Source organism: Chiroxiphia lanceolata, chromosome 16 (genome assembly GCF_009829145.1).
Source record: "Chiroxiphia lanceolata isolate bChiLan1 chromosome 16, bChiLan1.pri, whole genome shotgun sequence".
In the NCBI taxonomy this organism is placed as follows: Eukaryota; Metazoa; Chordata; class Aves; order Passeriformes; family Pipridae; genus Chiroxiphia; species Chiroxiphia lanceolata.
The window spans coordinates 2,571,709-2,596,136 of NC_045652.1; the positions used below are offsets into that span (position 1 = coordinate 2,571,709).

General features: G+C 47.8%; 1 protein-coding gene across 4 annotated transcripts in view; it reads left to right on the forward strand.

The window, feature by feature from the left end:
- MGRN1 (mahogunin ring finger 1) overlaps positions 1–24,428 on the forward strand; it is a 53,064-nt gene that overhangs the window by 263 nt on the left and 28,373 nt on the right. For all 4 annotated transcript variants that reach the window (XM_032703619.1, XM_032703620.1, XM_032703622.1 and 1 more), the window contains exons 2-4: positions 7,820–7,938; positions 11,259–11,347; positions 18,429–18,575. In XM_032703619.1, the coding sequence (XP_032559510.1) occupies positions 7,820–7,938; positions 11,259–11,347; positions 18,429–18,575 (355 nt within the window). The remainder of the gene's footprint in view (positions 1–7,819; positions 7,939–11,258; positions 11,348–18,428; positions 18,576–24,428) is intronic.

Sequence of the window (24,428 nt, forward strand, 5' to 3'; positions counted from 1 at the left end):
TGGCTCCGGCTCCGGCTCTGACTCTGCCCCGGGCCCTGCGGGACCTCCCCGGCGGCGAGGCCGTGGATGGAGCTCCGTGGGCCGGAGCGGTGGGACGGGGCCGCGTGTGCCCGGTGCGGGTCGGCGTGAGGGGCGGGAGGGCCCCGTGCCCCCGACTCGGGGTCAGCAGTGCCCGTCCCTCTGCCCGTGCCCGCCCGGCGCAGCCCTGGGGTCCCCCGTGGTGCTGGGGCGTCACTGGGGGTGCACAAGGCTCTGCTCCCCACGCTGGGAATTCGCTGGGAATGCGGCTGGAGCAGGTTGTCGGTCAGTGGCGAGCGCGGCAGCTGCTGCTGGTGAAGGGGAAGCGAGCTCGATGAGGACACGGAACAAAACTGGGTCTGGTGGAACATAGGATGGCAAATTCCCGCATGACAACCCCCTTTAACTCCTTAGAATGGCAGTGGCTCTCGCCTGGGAGAGACCTGGGATGACACGGCCTAGTGGGTGTCTGTTTTCCAAAGGGAATTGTCCTGAAAGCTTGGAGAGTTCTCAGTGCCACTGGTGGGCCCGTGATCCACCTTGTATGGGGATGGCTTTTGAAATTGGCCAGATTTAACTTGTTTGAAGAGTTTTACTTCTCACTAAATGAGTCATCAGGGAAATTGCGATGCTTTTTCCCCTTACGGTGTTTATTTACTTATGAATTATTCTAAGTTTCTATTCTGCTAGGGCTTTACCAGGCAGGCTGGAGGATTTACAGAGCAGCATTTTGGGTCCCCTCACTCACAGGTACAAAGACTTTTTGCCCAGAGGTTCGAGTCCTGCGTGTGTCCCAGGACTTGCTGGCTGTGACATCCTCAGGGCTGTGTGATGGACACAGCCAGGACCCCTGCTTGCTTTCGAGGGGGTGCAGGGTCATCTCAGAGTCCTGCCATCGTTACACCTTGTTTTGTGGCAGGTTGCTGCCTGCAGCAGGAATGGTGGTGTCGAGGACATGGAAGGGGGAAACCTGCCCAGAAAAAATCCTGCAGCTGTGTTGTATCTCTTAGAAAATACGACCTGTTTTTTTGGGGGGTTGGGAACTAGTTTTTTGGGCTGCAGGGAAAGGCAAATGTCGTTTGGCTGTTTGGCTGCAGCAGGATCTTCATGTGACAGAATTTTAGATACAGAGTGGATTAGTTATAACCACCATATGCAATGGACATTAAACTGCTTCTTTCACATCATCTTCCTGTTGTTTCTGTGCTGTTGTATTTACCTGGACTAGAAGTTAATGATATGTTGGGCTTGTCAGGGTAACCCCATCACACACCTGAGTTTGGGTTTTATGTTCCTGTGCATCCTGGAAGGGTTCTGTTGACTGTAATGCTGCCAAAAACTGTTCCACGTGTGATACCTCCCTTGTAACACGGAACAGCCAATGCTTTCAAGCAGCTGATTCAATAAAAATATTGGTATTTCATTCAAAGGCTCTGGATACAATTAGAGGCTTGTTAATTAATTCTCTGTGGCACTTAGTCATGCTCCCTCTGAAAGCTGGTGTTAAGCCAGGGCTTTCTCTCTCTTTGCCTTCTTCAGGTTTATCTAACAAGGATCCTCTTGACTTTGGGGAGGGAGAAGAGCTGTTCAAGCTCAGGATGGTTCTAGGCAGAGGAAGAGGTTGTGAACACTTCCAGAGTGGAGATTCAAAGCCCGGAACAGTGAGGGCTGTGAGGATGGCAGGTCCCCTCCCTTCCTCAGAAGGATACTGTCCCTTCTGGTCCTGAGTGTGTTTGTCTTGGAGCTGGAAAGGTTGGTTATGGCTGGTGCAAAGCCTGACAGTGAGGATGACTGGGAGTGAGCGAGTATGGTTCTGTTTGATTTTGGGAAGCAAGCTGGAAGTGGTACAAAATGTTCTCAGGCCAAATGGTTGCTAATGATTTCTAGCTTGACACTGTCGCTGTGAGCCCTGACGGGAAGAAGCCAGTTTTCCATTGCCTGGCACACACTCCTGGCTTCGAGATTACCTCTGGAAAGCTGGAAGGTGTGGTGAGAGAGCATTCCCTGAGGTCACCCATCCTCTGGAGCCCTGTGCATCACCGAGGGTTGTCCCTCACCTTTCCCGTTGTGTCTCTCCAAGTCTCTGGTTTGAGCAGATCCTGACTTATCGTGAATGTCTGATCAGCTGCTGGGTGCAAACACACCCCCTCGCAAGAAGAACGCGTTGTACAAGGAAATAAACCCTAAACACAGGTATTCTGGCTGTAATTCTGCCAACCTGCCTGTGGAAAGGAACACGGTGACTGTACCAGCTCGTTCCGAGTGACGGCACCTTGTTGAGTCACAGCTGGTGGCAAAGGCAGAGGTGAACGTTCACTTCTCCTTTATTGACTTTTGATGTGGTTGTTGCCGGGTCAGTCACGTGCTCTGGGGAGGACTGAGCAGGTTGATGTGGAATCCACTTTGGTCTGTATGAACCAGAGTCCCCAGTGAGGCATCCACAGGTCGTGTGACAGCTTTGTTGCAAGTTGGATACAGTTCTATAGTCAAAAATCCTCTGAAAATGCCCTTGCTTATTCCTCCAAGGCTCTGGGCGTGGATCATCAGCATTTTCCCTCTTGCATCAGGATGGCTGAGGCTGCTTGGCCCTTCTCTGAGCCCTCTTTTCTGGTACCTTTTAACCAGAATTTCTTGCTTTGTGGAGCCTGTGCTGGCATTGTGCCTGCCTGACCTTTTGGGAGAAGGGCTCAGTTTGTACAGAAGAGTAAGTGCCTTCATGAAACGGGCTAAAAATGGGTAATTTTTTGCCTGTTTAGCAAGGAACAGTCATGATCTCCATCGTGCTTCTGTGCTTGAGGCAGTGAAAGGATCCATGTTGGTGCATATGGTCTCAGATGCCTTTAGAACCAGTGAGCAATGCACCAGTGCTTCCCACAGCTCCTTCAAGAGCTCCACCCCTGTTCCACTGAGCTCCTCTGCAGCGTGGAGCGGGACAAGGAGCATCTGCCCTTGGGATGCCTCTTCTCCTCTGGAGTAAGCTCTTGGAAGAGTGCTCCCTGGAGATTTTTGGGAGGGGAAAAAAGGAGATTACTCCTCTCTGAAGCTGAACTGGTGTGTTGTTTGGGAATGAGGCTTTAATCAAAGAAGGAGCAATTTTAAATAGGAGAGGAGTACACAGAGTCCATCACCTTGTTCCTGGCTCATGAGCCGTGTGTGCTGTGACGTTGTCACAACAGGAACACGTCCCTGTATTTCACACAGAGCTGTTGTTCCTCACTCTCTCCCCAGAGCATGTGGAGTAGTCTCTCCATTACTCCTGCTGTGTCCTGGAGCTGGTGACAGCCACCACCACCTGCCACTGACCGGGACATTCCCTCCTGCCTTCTCCCCAGCTCCTCCTGAGCACCACACTGAAGTGCTCGTGGACCAGAGCCAGTTGATTTTGCTACAAGTTTGTTGCTGGATGATATTTATCTCAGCTCAGAGCCACGTTCCTGTTTGCTACGTGGTGGCTTTTGGTGGCCCAGCAGGGATGGGTGGTGGGGAAGGTGGGATGGCCTCATCCAGCCAGGATCTTGGTTCAGGCTGTGCCTGGGACTGTGCTGACTGTCCCTCCCTCGGCGTGCTGCGGTGGAGTGTCTGGCTGAGTAATTAAAAGGAACTCAATTTCTGTCACTTCACTGTTAATTGTATTCATGGTGAGAAGCCTAAATGGACATTAATTGCTTTCTCTTAATGAACGTTGTGCGACTCAGCCCGTGTTTTGCTGAGGTTACAGTTGTGCTGTCGACTCCATGCTCCTGGTTCTTGTAGGGTGTTGTGTCCCTCCTGTATCACAGCCATGTGTTGGGGTTGCATGAACGTGGGATTAGGATGCTGGGTTAGGGAGAGGTAATTGTGACTGGAGCAGTCTGGTGCTTAATGCTGGTGCCTTTATGATAATAAAACCCCACCACTATGTTGTAAAAAATATTAACTATTTTGGTGTCATTTGATGGGCACCAAGGAGGAGCCTTGGGTTCCAGTTTGGTTTTGCATGGGACAAACTACTGAGTCAGACTTGGCCATTCTGGGTGTCCCAGTGCTGTTTTTCCAGCCGCTGTAAAGTTTTCCATCATAATTTCTCTTAAAACCACTGCTTGGACCTCAGCAGTGTCACCCATTCCTGTTCTCTTTCATCTGATGCTCTCTCGTGTTCTGTCCTGATTTACTCTGGGGAACTAAAGCCACAGTTATTTTTTGCTCTGGCATTTTTATCCTATTCCATCCTTGTTTATTTATGTATGATTCTTCTCCTGGTAAGTGTGTCGCTGCATTTTCCTGGAGGATTTCTGTTTGTAGCAATTCTGTGGAGGGTTAATCCGAGGATTTTTTGCTTTTCTTTTTTTCCTGCCGAAGAGGATGGCACTTTGCATCCCCCTTCTGCCCATAGCTACAGAGCTCTGTGTAAAGCTGGCCTTGCAACACCTGCCTAAGGTAGGTCAAGGTGGTTTTATAGGCTGGGGGGACATGTGAGAACAGGGTTCAAGAGGTGTGGCAGCCTGGCTAAAATCCTAAAGCTGTCTTTGTAATGGATTTGGAAATGGAACCTAGAGGTGGAGCTGCAGCAGGATTCTAATTCATAGAAAATACATACAAGCTTTTTAGAGGCACTAAAAATCCTAAATGTGTGGATGTCTCAGTGACTGGAAAAGAGGATGCCTCATATTTTCTGTCTCAAAATTTCCTTTTCCTTTTAGTTCTTGGTGTGATATTTACAGAAATGCTTCCTTAAAGCGTTTTGTCTTCAACTTGGGCAAACTGTGAGTTGTTTGTGACAGTGGTTGGGAGGATTAATGCCTAACTTTGGACTTACCTTAAGAGCTCTGAACTTCATTTCTTGTTGTAGCAACTGGTTTCTGAAAGCTTGCAATAGAATATCTTTTTTTAGCTGCTGAAAACTGGTGTTATAAATTTGTGGAGACAGTTTGCTGCCATTCTGGTCTGTTAGTCTGGCTGTTGAGACCTTGAGCTCGTGGCAGGTTTTGTGTTGTACAGCAGCCCTGGCAGAGCCCAGGGGTTGTTCTGCTCACCAGGAACTCCTCAGAGTGATTTTTCCCTGTGCTCTCTGTGGCTGGCACTGACTGCATTTCTTGTTTGCTTTTGAGGGAAGTGCCTCTGGGGAAAAAAAAAACAAAACATCCTTCACGTTGAAGGAGGTGACTTAGAAGATGAAAAGAGGTTCAGTCTGAACGTGGAACTGCAGCTGTGGTTTCCAGTTGCTGTGTTGGAGAGTGTTATTTGTGAAAAATCCTAACTATTTGTTAGAGATCCCTAAAGTAGTTCTTAGTGGAAAAATGACAGTGTGGCAGGTGACTTAAACATGCTAGTTTTGTGTCTGGATGTTGTTCCAGTTATACAGGAGAGACCTTTTCATCCCAAGGTGCTGGAGAGGCTGCCTGGAGATGCTCTGAAACCATATCCTGGGCTCAGCCCACAGTGTGGGCAGATTCTGCCCCTTTGCCCTGCTCAGGTGAGACCCCACCTGCAGTGCTGCTCCAGCTCTGGGGTTCCAGCACAGGGAGGACGTGGAGCTGTTGGAGTGAGTCCAGAGGAGGCACCAAGATGATCAGGGGGATGGAGCAGCTCTGTTGAGAGGAAAGGCTGGGAAAATTGGGATTGTTCAGCCTGGAGAAGAGAAGGCTCCAGGGTGACCTAATTGAGGCCTTCCAGGACCTGAAGGGAGCCTATGGGAAAGATGGAGAGGAACTTTTTGCAAGAGCCTGGAGTGACTGGACAAGGGGAAAGGGCTTCACACTGACGGAGAGTAGGTTTAGATTAGATATTTGGGAAAAATTCCTCCCTGTGAGGGTTGGGAGGCCCTGGCACAGGTTGCCCAGAGAAGCTGTGGCTGCCCCATCCCTGGAAGTGTCCAAGGCCAGGTTGGACGGGGCTTGGTGCAATCTGGGCTAGTGGAAGGTGTCCCTGCCCATGGCAGGAGGTGGAACAAGATGAGCTTTATGGTCCCTACCAACCCAGGCCCTCCTGTGATTCTGTGTTTCTGTCTCATTCACTGGATATGAGGGAGTTCTCCAAGTCTGATCCCAGATAACCAGCTGCTGTGGTACTGAGACATCCTGCACAAGCATTGTCCTCACAGTTGATCAAATAAAATGTTCCAAAACATAATGCTACTTGACCCACATAAAATGTGAAATCTGTTCCTGACCCCCAGCGTTCCTCGTGCTCTTCAGAACCGGTGTGAGCATAAACCACTGTGGTGTATCTCAGCTGGAGAGGCTGTGTCAGGCTGGCTGTGCTTGGAGATTATATGCAGATCAGCTTTTTAATTTGTTGATTCTGTGAGGGGTGGGAAAAGATTCCCTGTGATTTGAAACACCTGCATTTGTGTTCAAGGAATGACCAGATGTGGCACTCAGTGCTCTGGTCTGGATGACAAGGTGGTGATCGGTCAAAGGTTGGACTCGATGATCCTTAGAAGTCTTTTCCAAGCTCAGTGATTCTGTGATATTGTTATTCCGACTCTGTAGGTCTGATTCTAAGTGGGTTGTGGACCTGTGCTGAAGGTGATTGTTGTACTAGAAAGAAGGAGGAGTTTCAGCACTACAAACATCTGGATGCTTGTAAGCTGAGCTCAGCAAAGCTGAGCGCTGCTGTCGTCATTAAAACCCTGCCATCTGTGCCGAGTAAGAAGAGCCTTTCTTGAAGCATAAAGGAAAAAAAGCCTTAATGGAAAAAACAGAGCCATTCATGGAAACACTTCCATTTCAGAGTAATCATGCTTGCTCCTGCCTAGAGGGACTGCAAATCCCCCCAGAGTGCCTCCACAGCCACTCAGATGATTAGTTGCTGCTTCTGGAATGGCTCATTTGAGCACAAATTTAAGCTGTCTGTGCACTGCACCCAGGGAAGTGAATGTACATGTGGCTCAGTTCTCTTATTCCCCCGCTCTGAAACTTGAAGGGAAGTGACTTGGATGCAGGCTTTTATTTTAGTTCTCTCCTGATACTCATGTCTCTGAAATTGTAACCCTGTGAAGTTCATGTTTGAGAGTGCTTTCCTGCAGTCTTTCTAGGAGGAAGCTGCATTTGTGGTGCTCTCATGCACCTGAGTTGATTCTGTTGGCTTTGGAGTTAATCCAGTGCTCTGGAATCCCAGTGACCTTGCACACACTTCATCTCCTGAAATTTGAACCTTAGTGCATCACCTTAAAGATGAATGAAACGAATTTGTGGTGAAACTTTCAGAGCTGAAGTTCCCTTTAGTCAGTCCCTGTATATCTCTTCCAGAAATTCATGTTTCTGCATTTAGAGCTGACAGTGTTATTAATTAAATTCAGCATCAAGGTGTGAAGGTTTTGTGTGGTTCTTGCCTGGGATATGGCAGTGAAAGAGGGAAGGAGCCCCACTGGCTGTGCCAGGCTTTGCAGTGGGAAGAACCCTCATCCTTCTCTGAGCAGGTTGATGGTGTTTGTGAGACTGGGCTTTACACTGGAAAGTGGAGAAAACAGGAAGAATTCATCAGAATGGAGCAATATTGGAAAGAGCTGACTTTTACTGCTCCCTGTCCCTTCTCTGGAAAACAAGTTAAAATGGAATTCTCTCCACTGTAATGATTCATTCCAGGTTTTTAGTTTGTTTTGTTTATTCCCCTGCTCCTACTGTTGGCAGTGGCCCTCAGTAGTGCAGGGAAAGACTGAATTAGCAAGTATTTTCTGTGTCTTGTGCTCTTTTATACTTGTGAATTAAAACTGCACAGACTTATTTGGGAAGCACCACTCATTTTAAGTTTTGGGGTTTTTTTGTTTGTTTGTTTTGTTGTTGTTGTTGTTTTAATTTCCTTGTGTTTTGTTTTTTTCTAGGAAACTACTTTGCAAGTCACTTCTTTATGGGAGGTGAGAAGTTTGACACCCCTCACCCTGAGGGCTACCTTTTTGGTGAGAACATGGATCTGAACTTCCTTGGGAATAGACCTGTTCAGGCAAGTCCCTGTGTTCTGTTTTACTCTTCTGTTTTCTACCTGTTTTGGAAAACCTTGTGTAGGGCTTGTAGAGGAGGATGGCACAGACCTAAGGGGGACCATGCTGCTTGGGGAGTGTCATTCCAGTCTGTTCAGATCCAAGCTGTGTTTTCCTAAGCAGTATTCCCCTTCTAGGCTTATTTTCACTTAGGACAGAAGGAATTAGCAAGTGGGGGAAGAAGGACAGGGACTCAGGAGCACAGAATTTGAGTCTAATTCTGCCTGCCTGCCTGAGCAAGTGTAAAACATGCTGTAGAGGAGGCTGGGAAGCAGATCCACTCTCAGAGCCCGAACTTCCCAAAGCCCCTGGGCATATTGGATGGCTTGCAGCCAGTGTTCAACATGTGCTGTTCTTTTTCTAAATGAGTGGCCTGACTGGGCACAGGGCAGGGTTAAGACAAATCTTGATATTTGGTGTGTTTTAGTTTGCTTTGTAACCTCAGTGGGCAGCTCAGAAAGTCTCTCCTTCTCTCCTTTGGTTTTCCCGGGTGGAACACAGAGGTATTTCTGTGTCCACAGGTGTCTGTGAGACTGTGAAAAGCTGCTTGCTGAAGTGCTTGTTCTTGAACAAGGCATAGCATCATTGTGAGGGACAGATAGGAGTTCATGCAAGTGTTATGTTTTGGATTTCTCTTGCCTCTCAGAACTGCTTAAAAAGAACCAGAAGGTAACAGAGTAGGAGCAGTTTGGAGTTGTTTGCAGAGTGCTGGAGAGGAAAGGGAAAAGACCTGCTTGCTTTGCCAGCTGTTTCCCTAGTTGTTTCTGCAACTTCAAAACATGGAAATGAAAAGTTGAAGTTGTGGTTCTCCTCAGAAAAGCTGTGACCATTGTTTAGTTTATGTTTGTAGTGCTCGGAGGCAGTTTGGGGTCACCCTGGCTTTACAGGTGGGGGAAACTGAGGCAAGATGACTCAGAGTTTGAATTGGAACAGTGACAAGAACATTCTGCTTTCTGAGTTCCCCTTCAGGCTGTGCCATTGGTCTTCTCAGCACCACAGGCAGTTAACAGGACTCTGCAGGGCAGGACAAGGAAGAACCTGGAAAAGTCATTGTTCAAGCAGGAAGTGTAGTTGGGCAAGAGAATTAGGAAGGAGGGAAATTGAGGCTGGAAATTGTTTTGGATGTATCATTGCCATGCAGGCCTGGGAGTGCTCACACATCCCCTGTGCACTGCCTGTGGCTGCAAGGACTGACCCTGCAGGGTTAAATTACCTGCATGTCTCAACGTGGGTTTCCTTGCTGACATCCCAGCACTGAATTTCATCACTTCTCCAGAGGGGAGTGTGTGAGATGCCATTAACACCATGGGATGTTTGCCAAGTAGGTTTAGGAGGAGCCTGTTGTGGAATATAGTTTGCCTATGTAAAGTTAAAGCCCTTTGGCAGCTCCGATTAATCTTCAAGAAAAAAACCCCACACTTGAACACAGAGCAGCAAAACTGTTTTCTGGACGTGGGCCCAGTTCTTGCTTTGGAGTGAGGGAGGCCTTGCCTCCTCGTTTCTAAAGAAACGTGTGTTGGTGGTCCCTGGGCCCCAGCAGGCAGGTCTGGAGCTGTACAGGTTGTGATCATCACAACAAGCAGTTCCATTGCATTTCCCACCAGAGATTCTGTGCCCAGTAGGGAGAATTACAGTCTGAAGCAATAATGTCCCTATTTAAAGGACAATCTGTGAGAGAAGGTTTCTTGACTGTAGAATGGAAAGAGGCCCCCTATCCCTGTCTCTTTTCTTTTCCAGAACATTTGCCCCATTGTTTCAGAATAAAAAGAGTTTCCCCCAGTAATCCAGGGCTTCTCCATGCTGATTAGCAGTCAGATCACTGTTTGCATGCTGTAACACACATGAAAGAGCTGCATTTCTTCTGCTCAAGCTGCAGGTGGTTTCTTTAGTGGAAACAAAAGCTTGTGAGGGCAGTGCTTTCCTGACTGGGAATTCAGGGTGCAGAACAAGAGCTTGTGAAAATGCTCCTTCTTAAAATGTGTACCAGGGCAGAATTTTCATCCTGAAAAAATGCTTGATTTATCTGTGTAGTGAGTTGACCCTGGCCAGATGCCAGGTACCCACTAAAGCTGCTCTCTCCCTCTGCCTTTGCAACTGGACAGAGGGGAGAGAAAAAAATACAGCTAAGGATTCATGAGTAGAGATGAGAGCTGGGAGAGGTCAGTGACTGATCACCTTCACGGGCAAAACAGACTCCAAGTGGGGATAGTACTTAAATTTATTCCTAACAGGATAAGAGGCAAAGAGTGAGAAATACAACAGTCTTAAAAACACCTTCCCCCCACCCCTCCTTCCTTCCATGTTCTCCCTCCTCCCCCCCAGAGGTGCAGGGGATGGGGAATGGGGGTTATGGTCAGTTGTTGTTTCTGCCGCTGCTCAGGGAGAGGATTCCTTCCCCTGCTCCCATGGGACAGTCCTGGATGGACCTCTCTGCCATGAGTCCATCCCTCGGGCAGCAGTTCTTCCCAAACTCCATGGGGTCAGTCCCTCACGGATGAGCTGTACTGATGTGGGTCCCCCACAGGGGCCACGAGTCTTACCTGGGAAAAACCTGCTCCAGCCTGGGCTTCCCTCTCCATGGGCTGCAGGTCCCTGTCAGGACCCTGCTCCAGCCTGGGCTTCCCACAGGGTCACAGCCTCCTTTCTGCATCCACCTGCTCCAGCATAGGAGCCTCCATGGGCTGCAGGGGGGTCTCTGCACCCCGATGCTCCCCCGGGGCTGCAGGGGGGTCTCTGCACCCCGATGCTCCCCCAGGGGCTGCAGGGGCACAGCTGCCCCTCCCTGCTCTGCACCACAGGCCACAGGGGCTACAGCTCTGGTGCCTGGAGCACCTCCTGCCCTTCCTTCTGCACTGACCTTGGTGTCTACGTTGTTGTTCCCATGTTCTCGCTCTGCTCTTCCCTGGCTGGAATTCTTTCTGTGCAACAACCTTCTGTTCTTAAATATGTTATCCCAGAGGTGTTACTGTTGCTCCTGACTGGCTCAGCCTTGGCCAGCGGCAGGAAATCCATCCTGTAGCCGGCTGGCATTGGCTCCACGGGACAGGGGAAGTTTCCAGCAGCTCCTAAAAGAAGCAACCCCTGTAGCCCCCCCCCGCTACCAAAACCCAGCCACAGAAACCCACTGCAATCTGTAAATAGAATTTGCTATTGCTATTCCTTCTGCTGTACCGAGTACCCTGAAAGCTGGACGCTTCTTGATTTGGGTAAATTGCATGCCAGGCAACGTGCTGCTACCTTTTATAGTATAGTAACAGGAGAATTATTTGCCTTTTTGTTCCAGTTTCCCTATGTAACTCCAGCTCCACATGAGCCAGTGAAGACGCTGAGGAGTTTGGTGAATATCCGCAAGGACTCTCTCCGACTTGTGAGGTACCAACATTGCCCGAACCCTTCACTTTACTCAACCCAGAGCCAAAATGTATTGATAAGATTTTGGAGAATAGCTGATTTCCTGATCCTTGTTGCTGGATATGTCCAGAGGTTCCTGCATTCCGTTGTGATTGGAGCTTTCAAGTGGTTTATATGCTCCTTATCCAAACAATCTGTGTTTCCAAACAGGACCAGTGAGGTGTCTGTCTTTGCAGGACAGACTGGAGTGGTAAACAAAGCCCTGAAATCCGAACAGAAGATATTAGTCAGGTCAATAAACCTTACAGACAGATTACTTCCTACATTCCTGTGCAAGAAGAAGACAGAAAGGAGCTGGTTCTGGAGCGAGCCACAGGCCAGGAAGATTGATTGGTCTAGAGTGAAACTTCCTCAGGTTTCTCCTGCTGCCAAGATAAAGTTTGGTCCCAGTGTTGTTTAGGTGGCTTGTGTCCCTTGCACAGGGGGAGGAGGTCTGGATAAGTCATGGAAATCTGTTACCTCTCACTGCTCCACACCGAGATCCAAACCAGCATAGCTGGATTAAACGCTGGCTCATGCTGGGATCTGCAGCTGCCCCCTTTCCAACAGATGGCTGAGGTGCAGGGCCCAGCACACAGTGCTTTGTTTGGGTCTGAGCACTGGGCACATGTCCAGGCAGAGCATTTCCCAACGATCCTGGAGTCGCACTGGATTGTGTGTTCCAGGCTCAGGGCTGGAGCTCTGGCAGGGCTCCAGCTGCAGCTCCCGGCCAAGGTGGCTCTGGGAGCGTGGATGTAACGTGAGCAGTTTGAGTCATAACCACACAAACCCCTCAACTTGGTTTTATGTGAAAACTGAAGGATGGTTTTGTTTTGGTTTTTTGGGTTTGTTTGGGTTTTTTTGTTTGTTTGTTAGTTTGTTTTTTTTTAATGAGCAGAACCTGTAGTTCCAAAACTGATTGAACAGGAAAAGAGGGAAGAACTTCCAAAAAAGTAACCGTTGATAAACAGCTCTGAATGTTGTCTGGTTTTTCAGTTGAGGAGTGAAGTACTTCTCTAGGAAGAAGTTGCTTTCCTCACACACTTGCAATGGAAAGGCTCTTTGGTTCTCCCTGCAGGCATCCACATTAGCAGTGTAACATCTCTCAGAAGCCAAATGGGAAGTGGCTTTTTCCCTGGGAGTGGCCTTGCTGTGAAAGGAGCAGTTGTTGAGGTTTATGACATGTAGTCCTGCCTTTCTGCTTTCTGTGGTCGCACGTCCCATTCTCCCAAGCAGCTCTGGACTATTTGGAATGTAATGAACATGCACCTTGACAGTGTCCAGGTTTGCATCCATCTAATTCCTGGCACTATCAGTTCTTTTTCTGCCTCACAGGCTCTCACAGGCCCTTGTGGTGCTGCTGCTCTGTCAGTGCTGACAATGACACTGCCAGCATGACTCGATTTAATTTTGCACTGATGTAGACCCAAAATGGGATTTTAATTGCCAGTCCCCAAGGGTACATTCTGTCTTGTGCTTTTCTCCTGTTCTGGGCTAGAGGCTTTTCCTTCCCCTCTCTCTGCACGTAAGGACACTTTGTGCCCTCTCCAGCTTGGCTTCTTCACAACCAGTGGTTGAGGTTTGCACATTCTTTCCAGAACTATTTAATTTACCACATCTTCCACCCAATAAAATGATGCTGAGCTGAATGTCCAGGTGTAAGGTAGGGTCTGATGGTAAAGTCCTCACAAGGTTTTGGTTTTCCATAGAATCTCAGCATGATTTGGGTTGAAAAGGACCTTAAAGATCATCTCATTTCAACTCCCTGCCATGGGCAGGGACACCTTCCACTATCCCAAGTTGCTCCAAGCCCCGTCCAACCTGGCCTTGAACACTTCCAGGGCTGGGGCAGCCACAGCTTCTCTGGACAACCTGTGCCAGGGCCTCACCACCCTCACAGGGAAGAATTTTTTCCTAATATCCCATCTAAACCTGTTCTCTGTCAGTTTGAAGCCATTCCCCCTTGTCCTGGCACTCCAGACCCTTGTCCAAAGTCCCTCTCCAGCTCTCCTGGAGCCCCTTTAGGCACTGGAAGGGGCTCTAATGTCTCCCTGGAGCCTTCTCTTCTCCAGGTTAAACAACCCCAACTCTCTTGACCTGTCCTCATAGGAGAGGTGCCATGGAGGAACATGGGGAAACGTTCACTCTGGACTTCCTGCCAAGCTCTGACCAGACAAAATTCCGAGCTTTGCTGAATCCTGAACATTTACAGTAGCTTTGGAGAGAAGCAGTAAACCTGTGGGTATTGGTGTTGAAGTTCTGAGTCTTTGACATCTCATGTGTTTTCTGTCTTTGGAGAAGGTTAGTGGGAATTTTGCTGTTAAGCATTAACAGAGAAAGACTTCCTTGTGACTGTCTTGTGTCCCATGTTTAGCCTTAGATCAGAAGCTTTATTTCAGAGCTGCAGTACCTGAGGGACTGGTACTGGCTGTTCACTGTTTCCCTGGAAGCACTTCCAGTTGCAGGAGGAAGATCAACTCATTGCACAATGTGTTTTGTGGAAAAGTTGCGCTGTGGGACAGCCTCTCTGCTTCAGTGTGGGCTCTGGGATTTGTATAGCATCATGGAACAAAAGTGTTGAAGGAATCAGCAGCTGTAGTGGTTTGGGAAATGTGTCTGAAGCAGCAGGAACATCGTGGAGAGTAATGAAACCACTGAGTGTGGCTTGAGAGGTGGCCAAGGGGAGACAGGTGAGTTGCTGTGAGAGAGAGAAAGGAAATCCCTTCTCTTCCCTCTCCAGCAGAGCAGAGATAACATTGATCCTTGGAACCATTCATCCCATGGTGGAGGTAAGGGGCTGGGACTGCCTGCTCTGCAGCCCTGGAGGGTGTTAAAGTGGACAGAGCTCTGCAGAACCCTCAAATAGCAAAGCCTCAGTTTAATGATGATCTCCCCTGTGAAAGTCAGTGCTATAGGGGTGTCACTAGTTCTCCCTTTATTTAATCCCTGCTCTAACACTGGGTGATGCAGATCTCACAGTACTAACTCAAGCAATACTTAATGTTTATCCTGCATGTCTACTAAGTTGTTGGCCAAACTTTTTAATCTCCTCCAAGGATGGAATTGTGTTCGACTCAACGTAGTTCTAAAAAATTGTCGTGGCTGCTGTTAATGATATGTTTATGTTTTAATTCTTTAACAGACAAACAAAAAGTTCCAGCATTTCCATTGTTTTATCCAGGAGTGATGTCAGACCAAGTGGCCTCGGCTCCCTTGGTCATCCTGCTTTGCCTTTTCCATCAAAGCGTTGGATCAGCTCTTTGTTCCCAAAGGTGGTCAGTCTCTTTGCTCTGTACACGTGATTGTGAAGGCTCTGTGATGCACCTCTGTGCATGACCCAAAGGCACACCCAGCAAAGTCACTGGTTCCTAACTGTGCATGCATCTGTGACCACCTCACATCAACACTGTCTGTAGGGCTTGGCCCGATGTCCACTGTAATCTTCAAGTGCAGGTGGAGACAGAAGAGCTCTTGAAGCACCTGAACCACTCCTGAGCCACCCCCACATCCCTTGCAAAGAAAGAAGGAATGCAGAATGTGTGTTTTTTGTCATGTTACTCCCCTGATGTTACATCCCACCATTCCTACACCTTAAGGTGGGACATGAGATGTCTCTGCCTCTCACAGTATGCACCAAAGTAGCCTTTGCTTGTTCCTTGAGCCAGTTACCAGCTGGCAGAGCTGCCTGTGCAGTCTTTTCTCACCTGAACTCTTTGTTCTGTGGCAGGTCATAGAATCCTAGAATGGTTTGGGTTGGGAAGGACCTTAAAACTCATCCCCTGCCATGAGCAGGGACACCTTCCACTAAACCAGGTTGCTCCAAACCCCATCCAACCTGACCTTTGACACTTCCAGGGATGGGGCAGCCACAGCTTCTCTGGGCAACCTGTGCCAGGGCCTCACCACCCTCACAGGGAAGAATTTTTTCCTAATATCCCATCGAAACCTATTCTCTGTCAGTGTGAAGCCATTCCCCCTTGTCCTGTCATTACAGGCTCTTGTAAATAGTCTCTCTCCATCTTTTTCTGTGGGCTCTCTTCATGTCCTGGAAGGCTGTGAATGATTTTCTTACCCTCCAGCACCAGGACGTTGGGTAGGAAGATACAAACACAGCCCTGCTGTGACTGTCACCATTTAGGGACGTGTGCCTTGTCCCCTGTTCCACTGATGCTGTTCCAGGCAGACAGGACTCGGGCTCTCCGACTTCTCACGTATCCACCAGGAACCTTCTCTCCAGGCACTGCAGTTGGTAGTGGCCTCTCAGTGGTTTCCCAGGGCAACAGATCTATTCTAGTCTGGGTTTAACCCCTTTTCTTCTTGGAAGGATGGAAGCACATTCTGAGTGCAGAGTTGGGATCAGGAGGGTGATCTGGGATGCTTTTTGTGACTTCCTGAGAAGATGAAACAGGCAGTGGTTGTACTAATGACATGTTGCTTCTGCCCCCACCCCAGGTCTCCCACCTTGTTACCTGGGGCTGTTACAGGTACCTTGGTCTGTGTTGTCCATCTGTAGCTCACATGTGTGCTGGGCATCTCTGTTTAAAACCTCCCTGTGCACGCGGTGGGTCTGTGAAGCACTTTCCTCAGTGCTTTCCTGCAAGGGCACTGGTTCTCCCTCCCTGCTTTTTCTGGAAGAAGTGGCAAGTCTGTCATAGCCTGGATCCTCCTCTGCCAACCTCAGATCAAGAGAGAGCAGCAAGAGATAACTCACAGAAACTTGTGCTGCTTTCTTGACACATATAACACGTGAGTGAATTGTTGCCATCTGTGTTCTTGGGTCAGTCCAGCGCAAAATGTTGATGCTCCCCTGTGTGTTTTCCAGGCAAACCTGCCCTGCTGCCCAGACTGTTTCTTCTTTACAGCCTTCAAGGGCCATGATTTCATTCTTTGAATGCAACCAGCTTGTGTGAAAATACCATTTTGCTCTGTACTGTGTATTTTGTCCAGGCTGCTGCAGGTGTTCAAACTCTCAGTTTTGGGGATATGTCTTTTTTATACTGGCATGTTGGGTGTATTTAGCCTGATTTGCTGTTCTGACCTAGGTGAACCTCTGGCAAAAGTCTTGTTTGGAGCTCTCCAAGCCCTTCAGACAGGAATGCTGTGTGAGCTATAGTGGTTCACTGGGGTTACATTAGTGCAAGTACATGTGTTGGGTATTTGATTATATCGCTCTTAAATTTTATTTTGCACCTTTTATGTTAAATTGCTGAAGCTGAACATTTCATTCTTGTTCTGTGTGGTGTTAAGTAAAATTCATGCTGGAACCCTCTTAATTAGGCATCAGTTATTATATGTCAGTGAACTCAGTAAATAACAATTCCCTTGACAATTTTTAGATTGAATTATGGAGGTATGCCTGGCACATTTCTGAGTATTTTTGACAGTACAGCCTATTCATCCAGGCTGTTTGATGAGGGGAGAGTCTGACTGATACTGTGAAGTCAGAAATAGTGCCAAGCTTTTCCTGAATAGTTTGGCTGCTTGGCTTTGACCCAGGAATCGTGGCAATTAAGGTACACTAATAAACAAGTGGAGCTGGAGCTGGGTGACGAATTGAGTGCTGTTAAACCTCTCAGAGTCAACCTGCTGCCTCCACCCTTCCCACACGGTGCCTGAGCTCACTGTGGTACCTGTGGTCCTGGGGTTACACTGGGATTTGAATGTATGTGTAAGAATGTGGTGCTGCCCTGCCAGTGAATCACATCCATTTGTCTCTTGCTTTGCTTTTCGAGGCAGGGAGATTTTGGTGCTTTTAGCTGGAGGAGGCCGAGGTCAGACCTCATTGGAGTCTGCAGCTCCTCCTGAGGGGCAGCAGAGGGGCAGCTCCGATCTCTGCTCTGTGTGAGCAGAAACAGGACCCAAGGGACTGGCTGGAGCTGTGTCAGGGGAGGGTTAGGCTGGATCTCAGGAAAAAGTTCTTCACCAGAGGGTGGTTGGGCACTGATCAGGCTCCCCAGGGCAGTTGTCATGGCTCCAAGGCTGCCAGAGCTCCAGGAGTGTTTGGACAATGCTCTCAGGGACAGGGTGGGATTGTTGGGGTGTCCTGTGCAGGGCCAGGAGTTGGACTTGTGATCCTTGTGGGTCCCTCCCAGCTCAGGTTATTCTATCATTCTGTGATCTTCTCATGGTGTGTTGTGTTGGCTGTTTGTTCCAGAATCTCTGGTCTCCCTGGCCACTCCTGGCACACTGTAACTCACCACTGGCCTGTGGCCATAGCTCACTGCCCTGGATCTTGCTTCAAACCTCCTTCTTCACCAGCTTTGTGACCTGCCTTTTCCTGCAGCAGGGAGGAGTAACCCTGGGCAGTGGTGATCACACCATGGGGTCCAGTTTGCAGTAGCCCACAGCCAAGTCATGGCTCACTTTTGTGTTAATTGAAATAACTTCTAAACTCATTCTTGTATTGGTTATTGTGTGTCTGTTGTGCAGTTGGATGGGTTAATTTTTTGTTCAGACAGTAAATACTTGCAAGCTCCAGTCCTTCACAGCGTCAGAGCTTTAGCTGATCATTTGTACATTTAAAGGTATTTGAAGTTCCTATATTCAGATGCTTTCCAGGCTGAAAATCATCTTCTGTGTGATACTGCAGGTACCTTTTGTTGAGCTTCAGGAGTTCTTTGTGTTACAGAAACCTTGGTTGTTTTTTTTCTGTCAGGCACCATTTCATTTACAGTGTTAAAAGAATTAGGTTTTAGATTTCTCATGCCCGTACAGGACTTCTTTAGCCCAAATACTGAGCCTAATATGAAGACTTAAATGGAAGGAGAATGTTTCTTCTCAGGGTTTGACATTCAAGATTTCCCTTTCTTGTCTCATTCTGTGTCCTGGCACTGTAAGGCTGGGTGAGATCCCTCAATTGCTACAATTCAGTTACTTCAGTGAAATCTTGGAAGAACCTTCCTCAGGGGAAGGAATGGAGATCTCCTGGGAAGCCTGAGGTGGAAGCCCAGGGTGGCTTGCCTGCCCCAAACACCTAGTCTGGAGTACTCTTGTCCTGATTTCCAGAGTGATCTTGGTGATATCTCATAAATGTTTATTCTAATCCTCTGGCACTGTCTTTCAGGTATAAAGATGATGTTGACAGTCCTACGGAGGAGAACGGGAAGCAGAAGGTCCTGTACAGCCTGGAGTTCACCTTTGATGCAGATGCCCGTGTTGCCATCACAATCTACTGCCAGGCCACAGAGGAGTTTGTGGGTGGCATGGCAGTGTAAGTCTTGGGCTTGTGGGCATGTGGAGGGGCACAGGAGCTCTGGTGAATGAGCTGTCAGACATTAGTCACCCCTGAGGCTGTGCTGCCACAGATGGTGGGGAGGGAAATCTCCTCTTTTTCTGTTTGGTTTTATATATTCTGATAACTTATTACTTTCACTTCCCTCACACAGACAATACCTTGTCTCGTTCCCTTTTTGATTTGGTTTTAGGGTGTAGGGAAAGTATTCTGTGTGCAGCAAAGGAGAGGAACTCATAACTGTGTGTTCTGTCAGCAGGATGTTCTATGAAATTAAAAAAAACCATCCCTTCCCTTCAAATACCGCCTGTTTTTTTCCCCAGATCACCTAATTCACTGCATTTCTGCATGTGGGCCACCAAAGTAAAGTTCAGTCTGACATTTACAGAGTGAGTCTGTAGAATTGAAACCCTCCCAAAGCCCCTTCTGGGATAAATGGCCACCTCAACGCGAGCTGTTGGGAGATGGGAGAGGATTTACTCCCTGAAACCCTCTGTTTCCTGCCAAGTACGCTTTGGGTTAGCTGTGAAAAGAATGGTCAAAATGTCATCTGTGGGGTCTTTCTCATATCCTGGTAGTACATCCCTACAGATTTTAAACCCTTTTAATCTAAATCAGCACATTTAAACCATTCCAGTCAACATCATATCCCATGAAAAACTTCCTCTCTATGTTAAGAGCAGAGGTGGCTGGATGTGCTCTGTCTGGTGTGAGTTGGGTACACGTGAGCTGCTGGTATGGAATGGCAGACTTCCAGTGGCCATGGGACAAGGGATTCCATTTGCTCCATGGGCAAAGGAAGGTTCAGGCTGCAGAAGCTCTTGGCTTCCTCTGGTAGAGGCTTTTGGCTGAGCAGCGGCTCTTGGACGTAGTGCTGATGGCTTCTGCAGTGATGCTCTGGAGCTGGGGCTGAACTTATCCTCGACTGAAGGGATCTGCAGAGGTTCCAGCAGGGAGAAATATGTATAGCAGGCCATAAAATGGCTTATATGTTTCATGCAAAGTATAAATATCCCACTAATGTTCAATGAATAGTGTATTTTTAGAAGTGAGACAAGCTGAATTCTCCAATTCACATATGCATTCCTTCAAACTGGAGGATATCCTGATCCAGAATGTTCCCTTCCCTTCTTCTGTTGAAGCCTATGGCTACCTCTGTTTTGGGGAGGTAATAAATGAGCTCCTTTTAAAGTGCTTGAAAAATATCTCTTGACAAACTCTGAAAACACTTTCTGTTTAGATCCAGCTTTTCCTGAGCAGAGCTGAATGCAGCAGGATGCCTTAGAAATCCTGATGAAGTTTCCGTGTTCTGTCTCTTAGGTCCTTAGGTTTCCTGTGAATTTAGTGCTAGTGAAGGTGTTGGAATGGCAGCCTTGGAGATTGAAGTCCTCTTTTCCTAACACAGGTACAACGTGGAGAGGTGGCCAGTGTCCCTTGTGCTGCCCTGCAGTGCTCCTTGTTTTTTGACCTTAGAGGGAAACAATCCATGGGCTAATGGGGAGAACTGAGGGTCTCTATGGCCAGGGTGGATGTATTTACATTACCAGACTTCAGCCACGACTCAAATCAGCAAGGCTTGGCTTAAATCATTGATTTTAATCTTGTTTTGCATATTCACCTGTTGGTTCACCTCGAAGGAGAATTTGTCACTGGTCATTAGCAATGAAACATCTGCATTTACAGCTCGGTGTCAGCTTCATGTCAAACCTTGTGCTACATTTTTTGTGCTACAGAATATCCATGTAGTTTAAAATCTGTTTTTTCAGGCTTATACTTTTTCATTTTACGTCAAAATGGCAAAACCCCAAAGTTATTCTGAAAAGAAACATCTTCTATTCTTTTTTAACCTGTGTCTTGAACCAGGCAGTGTTGGGCTGGAATTGCAGCTGAATCACCCAAGACCAGCAGTTTTTGCTCTTGTTGGTTAAACTGCTCGTGCTGGACTCTTAAGAGACTGTCTTGTCAAGTTGTGCCTTGGATAATAATTGCTTGATGGAAGTATTTTAGTTACCAAATATAACTGTTTCTGAACAGAGTGTGTTTTCAGTCCTCTGTAGTAGCTCTCCCCTCAGAACTTGGTTGGTTGGTTGGAGGGAGAAAACACAGTTTCTGGTTCACTTAAGAACACGTTTTCCTGAAATTTAGTGCCATACACTGAGCCAGTGACTGTCACCACTCTGCTCTTTAAAGCTTGTGCAGCAAACACGAGCTACCCAATGGCTTTTAAATGAAATTTGGACAATTCCTAGGTAGAGTTTCTGAAAGGTAACACATCTGTCAACTTCAAAGAATTTTTTTTAAGTACGAATTGTTAATCCACCCTGTCCATGGTTCACTGAGAGAGGGAGCTCTGTTAGATGGCAGAGGAGAAGCCTGTGTTAATGAGCCCTCTGCATGAAACCAGGATCAGCAGTTATTTCCCCACTAACAGTGTGGGGCTGATGGTTCTGTGCTGCCCTGCTGAGGTGGCAGCAGCCCCTGGTGCACTAAACCTTCTCAAAAGCCAAAGCACCCACACTCAGCTCTTGCTTCCACTGTTGGCCCTTTGTTTATTAAATCATACTTTCATTTCCCCATAGTACAGGAGTGATGAACTGTCTGTCTCTGCTCTGGAGTTCTCAGACAATAAATGTTACACAAGTGTGGGGTGCAGAAGCCAGGGAACCTTTTGGAAGGCATGATCCTGATTTCATGCAGATGTGTAGGTAATAAGGGCTGGGGGAAGTGAGATACAAATATAGACTTTATAAGCTGCTTTAATTCAACCCAGGCTATTTTCCCAGTGGAAGTGGCTCCTGAAGCACGTCTTGGGGCTAGTGCAGCTGCCCAAGTAGGCATCTCTGCTTCTCTGGATTTGCTGGCTGCTAGTAAAAACCTTTTGAAGCTCTGATTTCAGCTTTGCAAAGCAATTCTGTAAGGGCAGTGCTATAATTACTTTGATTTACTCTTTTCAAATTCTGGTGGAAAAAAAAAAATCCGGGCTGCATTCTTAGAGCTCTGAGTGGAGCGAGTGCATTTTCAGTGCACTAACAGGAATGCAGCTTTCCCTGCCTGGGCTGGTAGATCTTCCTTTTCCTCAATTTCTTTTGGTGCTACATTCAAGGAACAGGCATGTGCAAAAGCTGTACTGCGTATAAATTCGAAACTTTTTCTATTGCACTCGATTGGGATGAAGATGCTCTTTAAAACAAAGTACTTTTTTTTTTTTTCCACTCTCCTAAATCGATGCTAAATCCTAAAATGGGAGAAACTTTCTGGACCCTTGTGAAAAGCAGGAATTTTCTCCCATCCTGCAGCATGGCTCCTTAGAAGTGCTAAACAAGTTATTCCTGCTTCTCTGCTGGAACAACCACTGATCCTGATAGTATCAGCGATCCTTCCTTAGAAACTCCTGCTGGGAACGTGTCATGCAGTTTGGGGGGAGAGGAGGGAGGGGAGGTGGCTCTCCCTGAGCAGAGGCTTTGCTTGCTGTGGAGCTTCTGCTCACCTGAGAGCCACAAAGCTGTGCCTTTGGGATCAGCTGGTGTCCTTGGCCAAAGGGAATCCTTTCTGCAAGCCAGGGAGCTTCCTCCTGGAGTTATTTGGGCTCTGTTTAAAAGCTGGTGGCTTTATCAGTCTGTGCTGCCTGTGCTAACCTGTCCCAGAGGAGTGTCCAGCAGACTTTCCCAGGTAACTTTGCTCCACTCTGCTGTTTCCCAGCCGAGATCTTGGGAACACGTAGCTCCCAACAGCTGCTGCCTCTAGTCCTGAACTGTTGAACTCTGAGTTTCACAGGGAGCTGTGTCATCACTTCTGTGGGACCACAGGTGACCAGTAGAGTCTGGTGAAGATGAATGTGTGGTGTTGGTGATCATAGAGGTGTGTTCACCTCTCCAGCCCTGTGCCCAGGGGAAGGTCCCTTGCGCTTTCGGGTGCTAGTGCAGGTATCTGTAAAAGCCTCTTGGGTGAAATGGGAATTTGTTTATATGTAGAGGGGACTGTTGCTCTCACCTTTAAAATATCTTTTGCTTGATTCCTTTGTGGTCAGAATTTAAAGAGTAAAACACGAGTTCTCAGAGGACCAGCTGGTTCATCACCCCAAGGATAACAGAGATCTACCTATGTCCAGAGTCCCTTTAATGGCATGGAATTAGCACTGACCTGCCTCTGAACAGCTCAAGGCCCTCAATACCTTCAGTTTTATTTATTTTTCCAATTGTGTCCATTTTCTTTGGTTTTGGGATTTGGTAAAAACATGGAGGTGTGTGAACTGTACATTGACTACTTGCTAGTGATTGCCCCAAGCATGTGATTTCTTTCTAGAGGAGAGGGGACTCTGCATTGCATTTCCATTGCAGGGCTTGTAGAGAATAATGAAAGGACTCCCAGTTCATAGCCTGCCTTCTGCAGTATCTGGTTCATGTGCTCATACCCCGAGATGTCTTTGGGTTAGGAGACAAGTGTGTTTTTGGAGCAGGCTCAGAGATGTTCGTATTTTCTTTTTGTGAGTGCTCTGTGAATGCATCCCTTCCTTCTCTGGCAAAAGCCTTGATGTGCACACTGTTAGCCTGTTCCTGGGAGGGCCCCTGGGACTCTTCCAGCTGCAGGTATCCTGCTGACTGGCAGGAAGGATTGCATAGTTCAAACATGACAGCAGTGGTTGTTTCCTCGGGGGAAGAAGTCAAACCAACCCTTGTAGCTGGAAGCACTTAAAAGAGCCAGTTCTAAAGGCATGAGCCATCCAGGCAGATCAGCAGCTCATGATAAATATGACGTGAGAGGTTTGAGTCTTGCAGCCTGTTCTTCTGAAAAAGATCTTCCTTTTTGGACAGAAAAGGTTCTCTCCCATATCCCAGTAATGTTGCCAACCTCTATTTTCTTGTTATGAAGAGAAAACAGAATGAAAATAGGTCGGTCCAGCTCTGCAATCCCTGCCCTTTTCAGGGCTGTGCTGTTTGTGATGCTGATGGGCAAATGGATGTATTAAAAAAAGAAATCCCATTTCCTTGTTTGTGTTGCAGTGCCCACTACACTCATCCCAAACATCCTCCCACGATCACTGCAGTGCACGGACACTGCAGTGATTCCCTGTTCTCTCTGCGTGTGGAAGTTTGAAGAGCTGGGTCACAAAATGAAATCCAGCTCAGTGCAAGGCTGTTTTGATTCAGGCTTGCGTAGGAGACACAGAGGGACTCAGATATTCCTTTGGTTATTTAATAGCCTCTGTCTGTTCAGGGCCTTTGAAAGGTGCTCTTGCTGCTTTTGGCCGTGGGCTGTGGTGATTAATATGAATTCTTTGTGAAGAGATTTCTTCTGTGTGGAGAAGTCAGAGGCGAGTGCTGGTTTTTTTGTGCTCGTCACAAGCCTTTACAGCTTTGATCCAGACCCACACCAGTCCCCAAGGGAACACTGTGGTGTGCAAAGTTCACAGGCTGGAGAGCCAAATTCTATAGATTTCACGGAGCAGACAAACCCTCTGCCAGTAATAGGAGTTGTGGCCTTTGTGCCTTTCTGTGTACTGTTGTGTGAGCTTTGAAGTGTTGTGCTCCCAGCAGCTCAGGGCAGAACTCTGCAGGGGCTGGAGTGGGGTATGGGCAGAAGGGTTTCAGCTGCATGGGGAGGTGTTTGGTTTTTCCTGGCTCAGAGCGGAAACTCAGTCCTGGAGGAAGCAGGAGGGGAGGAGAAGGCTGCCAGGGACTGCAGTGCAGCATCTTAGCACCTGGTTAACCTCCAAACTCCTTGTGAGAGCCTCTTTGGAGTGGATCTTGTCTGACTCTGACTGAGACCCAGGGCTATGGCCTTCTTGTAGTTTGGTAGTGTTTCTTTTATCAATAAAAATCACTTTGAGTTGAG